We start from the raw sequence: 11732 nt of genomic DNA, 5'->3' as shown, positions 1-11732 counted from the left end.
GGTAACGCGCAAGCATTAAAATTCTATTCCAGTTCTATTCCAATTCTAAGCTAATGCTTTGTAGTTGTTGCAGTCATAACTACTAGTAGAGACTGTTATTAACATTTTGCATCCCGATTTTAATGACGTTACACCGTTTGTAACGCCGATTTTTGTTCGACGCCGGGTTTTCGTGGTGATGAGCCACTCATTGCTTTCGCATTAAGACAAATACACGTTCATATTAAAGCTGTAGCTTGTGTGGCTTTGCCCGAGAAGCCGTCTAAAACCAATCCTCAACTCAGAGTTGCGACGAGAAAGAAGTTAGCTACGAAAATTAGCTTTTACAGGACACACCGCGCTCCTGGTTTGTTGAACCTTTTTTTACCACGTGATCACAAAGCATAACCCAAACAGCACCTAGCTACATCCCCGTGAGCGATTGCGAGAAGTCCACACCTGAACACGTATTTCGGTCCTGCCAAGCACACCTTAGCCATCGCTAACCGGCGCCATACCGTAGAGCAACGCATTTTTTCTATAGAGACAAGAAGTTACTTATATCAAAACAGTTGGAGTTGCTTGTTGCGCTTTTCACCGGTTCTAAAGCGGTTTTTCTTTTTTTTTATCAAATTGCAAAGCATCGCCACTGCACAGGGTTCCCAGATGTACCGCCCCTCTCACTTCGGTCTCTGCGCCACTTGGGAGATTGAGCTGCGCGCAATAAGTGTGACGTAATTCAAAGTACCCTACGGGTACGTTTTATAAACTGCAAAGAGATGAAGAGATGAGCTGCAAAGCATGGCCAGGGAGTTACTATAGCAGAGCAGAAGAGCGGGTCTCAGAATTATTATGCACAAAACCAAAATAATGTTCAGCAGTCTCGGAAGCGAACAGCAGTTTACAACTGGTATCGAGCCGCCGGAAGAGGTAAAGGAATACGTCTACTTATTGCAGGCAGTGACCGCAGATCCGGATTATGTGAGAGTGAAATAACTAGAAGAGTAAGAATAAGGTAGAGCGCATTTGGCAGGTTCTCTCAGATTATGAATGGCAGTTTGCCAATATCCCTTAAGAGAAAACTATATAACAGCTGTGCGGCAGAAACGCAGAGGATAACTAAAAGGGTTCAGCTTAAGTTAAGGACAACGCAGAACGTTAATGGTAGGTGCATCGTTAAGATACCGGAAAAGGAAAGAGTGGGTGAAGGAGCATACGCCGAGTAATGACATCCTAGTCGAAATCAAGAGGAACAAATGGGCTTGGACAGGACATGTGATGCGAAGGCAAGGTGACCGCTGCTCCTTGAGGGTAAAGAAGTGGGTTCCAAGAGGAGGCAAGCGTAGCAGGGTGTGGCAGAAGGTTAGGTGGGTGGATGAGATTAAGAAGTTTGCGGAGATAGGGTGGCCGCAGCTGGCACAGGGCAGGGTTAATCGGAGAGACATGAGAGAAGCCATTGTCCTGCAGTGAGCGCATTCGTAAATGCGTTCGGCTGCAGTTGTACCGCACTGATGATTGCTTTCCGTGTCTCGATCTCTGTCTCGCAGGAACGGTGTGGCCGTAGCGTGATGGGACGCACGTGCCGCTCTCACGATGACTGCTTCTGCCCGGGACTCAAGTTCTTCTGCTCGGCCGGCAGGTGTCGCTCGCCAGCTTCCAGGAAAGGTAAGTAGCGCTCCTGGTGGCGGAGTAGAAGTACTATAGGCAAGACATGAAGCGCGCTTCTGTGTTAACGGTTCAACGGCGAGCGATATGTAGAAACACTCAGCTTGCTAAGGAAAAGAGTACGCTTGGACGATAAAAGGGATTGAAAAATAAAATGTCCATGCCCACGCCACCAAGCATGAAAGGCATGCTTACTAAGGCAAGTCGACACCTATCCTCGCAGGGCTCTTTGTCCATCGTATATTTCTCCCATTACATTGGCGCAATTCATCTGCGAAACAGCGATATCAGAGGTGCGCTGAACGTACCTGAACAAGTCATTTTCTTTTACGGGTTTTCTTCAGCGGTTGAATATAGTTTTCAGGAAGCGATCGAATATCGAGCGTTAACACACCTAACATATGTCCCCGGTTCGAATCCATGCTGCGAGCTAGACTATTACTTAACTAGCAAGTTTATGCTGCACGAAACGCGAAATCGCATGCCACCACCCCGAACACTGCGACAAACGGTTGAGCCGAAATGTTCATGAAAAAATTGGGGGTAGGTCGCCCGTACGAATCCCTGCCGCAGTATCGGCTCTAACTTAACTAGTAAATTTACGCTGCACGAAACGCTGAATCGTATGGCGCCACTCGGAACATTCTGAGGCAAACAGTTGGCCCACAAATTTCACACGAATGTTGGGACTATGTGGCCCGACTTTGACGCCTGCCAGACAGGGAAATGTATACCAGATTGACGTAGTTTAGTCTCGGGTTGTGGTTCTCGGGCATCGCGCTACCGCCTGCTATTATTTTACTCTAATATGTAACCACCTCGGTTACCATGGTAGCTACTTGGAAGCCGCCATCTTGAATTCTATCCGTGGAATTAGCGTTCACTGGCACGGTAAAAAAAAAGCTGGCTTTCCGTTAGTTGAAGGTGGCATCTGTACAGCATTTTAAGACAAATTGAACACCTTAACTCTGCTTTTCTTTTTGTTTCGTGTTGAAAAAATAATGTGCCTTGGTTATGCTGTATGTGCAGACATTCGTACGACGCAAGCCTTTTTTTTAATTATTTAATAAAAGGTCGGAATTCTACAAAGGTTTTCAATAATCGACCTGTTGCTTAATACACTTGCGTAGCTCACTGGTCGTAACTCTTTGTTTTCTGACTTTTTATGCTATATTATTGGCATATAAGGAAATCATTATCATGAAGAACCTTTATTTTACATACAAAATTGTCATAAGCACAGGAAAAATAGCATTTTGCTCAGACAACTACCCAATACATGCCAGTGACGATATTGGTAAGCAAAAATGATCGCATGGTAACTGGTACCTGTTCCGAATAGCTCGGAAAAAGGTTGAGTTTTTGAAAAACTGATGAAAAGCAGGTCAATCATTTTTTTTTCTGTGAACAAGGTGACCAAGTTTGTCCGAATAGATTTTCGCAGCCACGTTCTGCCATACGGATGCTGAAAGTTGGATATCACAATAAGTCGATAGTAAACGATAGTCGCCGAATTCGGTCACTTTAGTTGTATATCATGGAAATGGAACATCTAACAAAGAATCATCTAAGTAACAACAAAAATCCAACAAATAAGATTGTTATACTTTGAAACCAATTCTTTTATTAGAATAGAACTGTCATTTTCTTCTTCGGGTAATAAAAAGAAATCCCCAAAGCCCTATCGCTAATTATAAAGACATCTGACACCCGGCTACAGGTCCCATTGTGACAGTTGGCGATATTGCGAAATAAAAGCGATGCAACTTCTAAGGCGATTAGTTTGTCGGAGCGTAACACTCTGAAAGTGAAACTTGATCACTCACAGTCAGAGTGCATCATCGCTGCTTGTTATTGATACAAAATAGAAAAGATACTTTAATATTATACCCATTTAATCGCTAATCCTAGAACGGGTGCTGAAAGAAAAAGCGAATGAGCGGTGCACAAAAGAAGCATTAGACTGGTTCAATCAACACCAAATCGATCCTCTCCACACCAGTTTAGATTGCAGGTCGTGAACTTGCTGCTCTGCTGTTTGATTTTCAGGTACCTGTACGGGCTGAGGACAAAGACAGAAAAAGAAAAAAAGAAGTGTGAGTAGGAGAAGAGACTGGTCGTCGCTAAGGCGGCTTAAAAGGCTTGGAAAAAGCTGCACAAAACCAGCGACACAGTTTCACGAATGGCATTGCGAAAACCTGGTTTTTTCGAAATGCCGGCGTCTGCTTGCCGATTAGAGAGATTACCGCCGGCTCCTGAACGCTCTTCAAGGCGTAACGTTGTTCTACACTATGGGCTACGAGACCTAAACAACTGAAGGGTTCTTCAGCACAAGCCATCGTGTTCTTTGTACGCTGTAAACTATACATAGCTGCCGAGCAGGCAGAGAAGTATCTAGGGTAGATGACGCAGTTGAAGTTTCGTAGCGCCAAATTTCGCGCAGCAGTTTTATGCGAAAGCTTTCATGTGACAGCATGTAGTGTTCGTTGATTATCTTTCTTGCAAACATTTTGTCGCATGACTGTTCGAAACCTCCTTACCAGTCCGCCATGCATTAGGGATTAGGCATATAAAACCCATGTTAATTGAAGACGTGGACAGATGACGTCAAATAAATCAGAACGAGAACGCACGCAATAACTCATTCGAGTACAATTCTACGCCTTCCATTTCAAAATGGCGCAAGAATCGTAAACGCGCTACGAACTGTCGCTTCAAACGCGCGATGCCAATCGCCGCAGCGACAGCTGGGCTCAGCTCCTACCAGAGTTCTGTGCGCTTGCAGAGTTTCTGCCCACACGAGCGAAAAGGAAAGGCGACAACTGCGCGATGAAACGCGATCACATTTTCGTCTAAAATCTCGAAAAGCGATGAGCGCCGACATACCCGAGCCACGGCTGCCGACGTCACGCTTCTCCCAAAGGGTATCCGCGAAGCGAGCGCTATTGGACCGTGCGGCCTTTTTCCGGTTGCGCCTTCTGTCCCGCTTTCCGTCCACGCAAGGCGCTTTGCGACATAGCTCGGAGGGCGCAAGAAAAGGAGGGGACGTTTTTCGGAACCAGCTGTTGCCGCCGCCTCCGCTGACTTTCGTAGCGGGATATCACCCCATCCGTTTCTCCGAATGTCGTGCCATTACAATGACGCCCTGACGGCAAGCCATGAAGGGTGCTCTCCGGCTCGGACAAGAAGCTGGTGGACACAGCGCCCTCACGCGGCCGTCGCGGAGGCGTCAAGATTACAAACTCTGTTTCATTTTCCCTTTAGCTCGCTTATTATAACGTGCCTGTCAGGGCATCATGGGCGGGATCGTATGGAGTTTCTTTAATTCAAGTTGTAGGCAGCAACTTTTAGCCCCAGAGACCATCCAGTAGTCTGGTAAATAATGAATTCTGGTAAATAAATGAACACATTTACAGCACTACCGCTGTTTGCCACACCCCTCCGCCACCCTCACGCCCCCATTAACGTGCTGTTAGTTGGTACTATGGTTCACAGTGTTCTTCAAGCCGCCGCAGTGGCTCACTGGTTACGGTGCTAGGCTGCTGACCCGAAAGACGCCGGTTCGATCCCGGCCGTGGTGGTCGCATTTTGATGGGAGATGAAATGCTAGAGGCCCTTGTGCTGCGCGATGTCAATGCTTGTTAGAGAACCCCAGGTGGTCGAAATTTTCCGCAGCCCTCCACTACGGTGTCCCTCATAGCCTGAGTCGCTTTGGGACGCTAAAACCCATAAAATCAAAAAACCAAACAGGGCTCTTCAAAATCCCCCAGACCACTGGATATGCTTTCGAGCTTTGTAGCTTGACATTTGAAACAGCCCCGAAGATCAAACACCCTCGAGGGTGAGGAGGAATGGCATCCTCACCCTTGAGCCCTTGGTAGCTTCATAGGCACCGTGAGTGCCTGACTATACTGCTCAAAAGCAGACCCTGTGGCCGGCGGGCTACTGACGAACCCTGTACACCTACTCTGGGCAACAAACCTGGTGTACATCACGGGAGGGTTTGATAAAACTGGCTCATAATAATACGGCGTAACGCATGTGACATGGTGTAGAGACACTCGAAGGGGATTCCAGGGATTCCAGTTCCCTGGCTTTGATTCGTCGCGCTACTGCTTATCGAAAACTCCGAAAACTTTGCGCTGCAGTGTAGTTTCGTGAAAACTCGTGCGCACTTTTTTCTCCCGACCGTAAAGTCGGCGTGATCCATACAAGCTACGGCTTTCTTCAGCTATTGCAGTTTCGAGTCTGCTTACGAGATCTACTTCCATCTCAACAAAGCTTGAAGAAAGTGGCGATAACTTACAAAGCGGCCGCTGGCAGCGCCATTGCGAGTGCGCTGAACGGCACTGCTTTGTGATTTTCTTGTCGTAAAACATCCAGAAAAGATCTTTTCTGAAACTTCCTGGAGCTCATGCATTTAGGCGACGAGTTTTTTTTTTTCGTTACCGTGAACGTCAAAGTGCAGTTTGCTTACTAACGACAGTCGGCAGCGCAGGAGCATGATGATGATGATTTCGCTTAGCCAGTGCATTAGTTTAGCTCGTACGTAATTGCGTTAGGCACCAGTAATGCCTCACGTAAAAGTCCTCTGTGAAATTGCCGCACACGGCTTCGCCGCTTATCATGGAGCAGCTGCCTTAATTGGATCTCAGCGCAAGTGGGCGTTATGTAGCAATGAATAAAATTCTTGACATCGTTTGGTGCGGCCGCCGGGAAGCCCGATCACAGCGCACCCTTGTTGAGTTGCTGCGGCTCAAGATGAAATTGAGTTGGGAGAGCCTGTCATGCGCTCCATCCTATGTGGCTGCCGTAAAAAGCCCAATCATTTTTTGTCGCTTAGGCAAAAACTGTCCTTCCTTCACAGGCCTCTTCAAACTAACGGTATCCCATAGTGTCAGGAACTGTTTGGGGAATCAAAATCGAGTGCGTTATAGAGGAAAAGCTTATTAAATGAAAAGGCTGAGTGGGTATTCTCTGAACATATAACAGCAAAGGACAAAAATGGAGGGTTACGAAAGTTATAACGCCTAACTCTCGGGTTTTTATCATATTCACCCACATCAGGGGCTTATTGGCCGCGACGTTCGGCTGCTGAGCATGTGTGCGAACTGCGAAAACGCCAGCGTAGTGCGACTTCGGTGCATGGCAAAGAACCATCGATGGCTGATAATGATAAGGCACTCTCTAATGTAGTATAGAGCACAACACACTATCGCTTTGGCACGTCAAAATCTTTTCTACTACTCGTTACTTGTTATTAACTGCACATTATGTGACACGTTCTCTTAGTGATGTTGACGTCCCATTAATTCTTCTACGCGGTTCTTGCCGCAAGATTAACTTTGACGTACCGGCTACGACACGTCAGGAAGTGATTATTCATTAGCACTCGCCCAAACAAATTCACGCAGCTACGAAGGAAAGCTGCTACGTAGTTTCCACAGCAACTCGTAGTAGACGTTCATCTTGGACTCGGGACCGAACCCGAAACCACTGCCCGTCCCAGGCACTCGTTTTTCCAACAGAGCTCACCAGGGTGGCTAGCAGGGCGAGGCCGGAATGATTAGCAATTCGAAGTGGGAACTGTGTAAGGCCAATGAGTTACGGAGAATACCCCAATGTAGAATGGATTTTAATTAAATAATTAGTTAACCATTCCTTTATTGAACTACGAGGTTGCTGTGAAAGTTGCATAGCGTTCCTTAGTAGGTCTGTGACTTCGCATCAATGGTTGTTAATGAGTAATTAGTGACTTATTTCAGATCTATTCAACCTTGGACTTACACCATGATACATGTTCCGTGGTGACCTCTCGCGTTACGCCTTTCAACGAAATATACAGCCGCGCTGCGCTTTCTTTGGAAGTCGTGAGGGCTAGCGGTGTAGTCAGAAGCGGGTTTTAACTCACACTTAGCTGCCATCAGCTGCGAGTCATTCGAGGCCTTTCGGCCTTTTCACCGACCCTTCCCTTCCCTTGCTGAATCTTTCGAGCATATTTCTTTCCTTCGTCCTTGTTTTTTTTTTCTTTTGCTCATTTCCATTCAGTTTCGCCGCTCAAGAACGGGGCATTGCGTAGTGGCCCGCTCTGAACTCCGTATCGAACCGCTTGCAGGCAACTTCCAATACGTCGGCATCAAACTAATCATTCACCCATTGCGGAAAAGGCCAGACTGGGCGGTAAAAGCAGCGTCGTCGGGCGCCACGGTCACGGCCTGCTAAGCCAAGCAATACCTGAGCCCGGGCCATGGCGGGCCTGCATCGTTTCTCTTCGGACAACGTTACGAGCAGTGTGGGCTGCCGCACCTTATCTGGAAAGCGGGGGGGGGGGGGGGGGGACTTAGTAACAGTTATGCGTCAATACGAGTTGCTTATACAACTGCGAACTCATGCAGACTAACGTTTGCGTTTGGAACAGAAGAATTGCTGCCTGACCTCCGGGAAAGGTTTAAACTATAGGTGTGCCGCCCTCTTAACCCTTTCAGGCCCATTAACACACTGGCTAGAAAGCTCCAATTTCTTTGTGCACTTACTGCTCCCTAAGCTGCTGTGACATATCTACCATCAGAAAACGTGACAAGAATAAATGCTTAATTTCAAAAATGAATCAATACGTATTTATGGTTTGAGCTTTTACATTTCTTGATTATACTTGGAAAACTAAATGAAAAGATATCCGGGTCTTTATGGACGAAAGAATCACCATAAAATAAGTCAAAAGTGCAGCAAGTCACAGCAGCTTTGGCATTGATATGAAGAAATGTAAAGCAGTTTTCTTCGGATGGCAAAACACATCTAAATGCCACTATTCTGGCAGCCTGCAAATCACCCTGAGCACCATCCGGAGAATCTTCAAGTGTGCGCCCTTTCGGTGAACCAAAGAGGGGTCCTACTTTTGTGTTCCCCAATTTCCCCAACTAGCGAAAGAGGGTTATTTTCTAAACGCTCACAAACGTCCTGACCGGGCCGGAATACGTACATTTTCTCCTTAGCGTGCAAGAAAATTTCTCCCTTCACCTCCACGTTTGTCTTCGCAGGGTCGGAAAGCGATAAGGGCATTCACTGACTGGCACCAAGAAGTTACAGGGCCACACGCGGCTAGAGAGCGTCCACTGCCCAACCCACTTGTGCCATACATCGCAGAGATGGGAAAGGAGATGTAAATGAGGAAGGGACAAAAAGGATGGGTGAAGTAGGAAAAAACGACGTCAGTTAAAGGAATGCGCGCGACTAAATTATAACTGTATAATCTCGCTCAAGCACGACTCCCTTAACAAGCGGGTTACTGCTTGGGCCGCCTTGGCAACGCTGACATTAAGCAGTCAGCTCGTCTACATCTCATTTCCCATTTTCACTCTTCGTGCTGCGGATGCAACACACCATAGACGGCGTAGACCTCGGCCGCCGATGGGCAGCACGCGCGGCGGCGGTTGGGCCTGGCGCTGGGCCTTGAGGGCCGCCTCGCGGCTCTCGAACTCCACGATGGCCGCCGAGCAAGCGGCGGCCTCCGGGTGGCTCTGCAGGAAGCGCTTGGCGCAGGGTGGCACGGTGCCCTCGGGCTGCAGCATACGTAGCGCCGAGACGGATCCGCAGCGCGAGGACATCTCAACCACATCTTCCGCGACTACGCGATCCTCCAGGGGGTAGCAACCACGGTGCGTGAAGGCGCCGTCTCGCCCTCTTCCGGCACTGGTCGGCGGCGGCGCACCTTGGTTGGTACCCGCTGAGTTCACCTATAGCAGGCTGGACCAGAGTCGCGCACCACCTGCCAGTCCTTGGTCAGGCTCCTCGCCTTGCGGTACGATGCCATGAGCTTGATGCTCACGAGGCCCTTGCGGTTGCGCCGCACGAACCCGTCCCGAAGGATGCCTTAGTCCGAGAAGTAGAACTCGATCTGGGTCACGATGCGGTGCGCCATCTCGTCTTCCCCCTCTGACGAGCCGCTGTAGTTCGACCCGAGTTCATCTCGGGCCACTCGGCGTCTGCCCAGCACATAATCCTGTCAGACATGTTCCTTGCCGGTCGACTGCCGAATGGTCACTTCGGTTGGCCTCGCTCGTCGCTTCTCCCGCATGCACGCTGACACAAATGTTGTTGTTGTTGTTGCCTTCGTGACATGGCACATACCCACGACGGGGGATTGGCCAGGGTTCAATGGGGAGACCCCATAGAATAGGGTAAATGTTGTTGTTGTTGTTGTTCCCCTCACAAAATGGCACATACCCTCAAGGGGGATTGCCATAACCAGGCAGTGACTATTTAAATTGCAGATTGCATATGGCAAGCGTGGGATGACCTAACAAAGATTGAGTAAATGGCGCAAATGAACGCCGAGGAACGTGCACCCCGTGCTTCGTCCTCCTCGAGACGATGGCGTGACGCCGCGTGCCCTCTGCGCAAGGCCCGCCGAATCGTCCTCTCGCGCTCTGCTGTCCAGGTTGCCTGCGCTCAAGTTATCCATGTCGATTGCAGCGCTCTCGCGACGCCACTGCACGAGCACACTGTATCTGGGGGTACGACAAGCGTCCGCTGTCTGCTGATGCCGCACGCAGCGGGCGTCTGCGTGATGCGGCCGTGTATGGAGCAAAACAAAGAAGAAAAATACGAGGACCGCTCATTAGGACGCGTTTTTCAAAGTTCAAAATGCGGTCTCTTTTTTGTATAGCGACGAAATTTCAGCGCCACCTGGGCAGCGCAGGTTCCATGCGGCGAAACGGTGCTGTGCGTCCGCGGAAGAATCCGTTCTATAGCAGTCGCAGCGCGCCTTGTAGCTCGCCCAGCCGGCGACCCTTGAAACACTCGACCATTTCAAAGGAAGAAAAATGACCAACTAGGCTAACTGTTCATCCTACTAGAGTGTCCATCTCTTAGTGCTTGCCGAAGAGAGCGTACTCAAAGCGGACTCTATAATTCTGTTTACATTCTATTTACCTTGTTCTCTCCCTCTTTTTGTAAGGGTAAATAAATGATGATGATGATGATGATGATGGTGATGATGATGATGATGATGATCCATTAGAGAGCTTTAGAATAGGGGAACCCACTTTGCGGGGATTTCTAGGAAATAGCCGAAGAAAGAGCGCGCACCGGCGACATTTAGTTTACTTTCACGTCCCAAAACGATTCTAGAGGCCCGCGTACTGTGCCATGTCAGTGCACGGTAAAAAAGACCAGGTGGTCGAAATTTACGGAGCCCTTCACTACGGCTTCCCTCGAAGCCTGAGTCGCTTTGGGACGTTAAACCCCCATAAACCAAAGCAAACAAACCAAAACGGCTCGTGCTATGAGGGATGCCGTAGTGGAGGACTCCGGATAATTTTTACCACTGGGGGTTCTTTAACGTGCACTGACATCGCGCAGACGCGTGCCTCCAGCATTTCGCCTCCATCAGAATGCAACCTCTGCTTTCGGATCGGCCGCCGAACACCTAACCACTGAGCCACAGCGGCGGCTAGAGACATTTAGAATAGTGGTTCCCTGTACGCAGCGGCACCAGGCTCTCTCGTGTGCACAGGCTTGTTCACCGTCGTCGGACTCCCATCAAAGCCAATGATGAACCGCGACCGCAACCAGACCGTTGAGAAAAGTAAACGGGACAAAGAATTTTCAGCACTGAGGTGTAATGAAGTGGGCACAGCGCGTTATTGAGTGGCTATCCACATTAATTCCCAGATTAGTGGGGCGTCCCATCGGCACAACTAGCGATCAGCGAGCGCACCGTCCAACTCAGCGGCGCTAAGGTCAGACGGTCAAACGCGGCAGCGAAGCGGAACTACACCGGTAATTGGAAAACAGCCTACTCCGTTCGAGTTTGGGTTCGAATTTCGATGGATTCTTTGCGAAGTCGCATTTAAATCGGAAGTGTCGAGTCAGGTGCGCCGAATTTGACTGCTACAACCCAGTCTAAATCGGAAAGGTCATCGTTGCGTGGTCGGACTTCGCGTAGGCGGACTAGTCGATTTCGCTCACGCTTTGTCCACCATGCTTCTTGGGGAGAGAATTTTTCGAAAAGTAGAAAGAAGTTTCTAATTCATTGAATGCATTACCGTTCACTTTTCTTACTTTCCCCAAATAAGTGCATCGGCACA

General features: G+C 48.8%; 1 protein-coding gene and 1 pseudogene across 1 annotated transcript in view; one reads left to right on the top strand and one right to left on the bottom strand.

Annotated features, from left to right (window-relative positions):
• LOC144099427 (uncharacterized) overlaps positions 1–11732 on the top strand; it is a 282117-nt gene that overhangs the window by 215055 nt on the left and 55330 nt on the right. The window contains exon 4 of the mRNA XM_077632720.1: positions 1527–1644. Within this exon, the coding sequence (XP_077488846.1) occupies positions 1527–1644 (118 nt within the window). The remainder of the gene's footprint in view (positions 1–1526; positions 1645–11732) is intronic.
• On the bottom strand, positions 3613–11627 carry LOC144096831 (la-related protein 6-like; annotated as a pseudogene).

This window comes from Amblyomma americanum, chromosome 7 (assembly GCF_052857255.1).
Source record: "Amblyomma americanum isolate KBUSLIRL-KWMA chromosome 7, ASM5285725v1, whole genome shotgun sequence".
NCBI classification, from domain to species: domain Eukaryota; kingdom Metazoa; phylum Arthropoda; class Arachnida; order Ixodida; family Ixodidae; genus Amblyomma; species Amblyomma americanum.
This window is presented reverse-complemented; position numbering and strand designations above follow the sequence as displayed.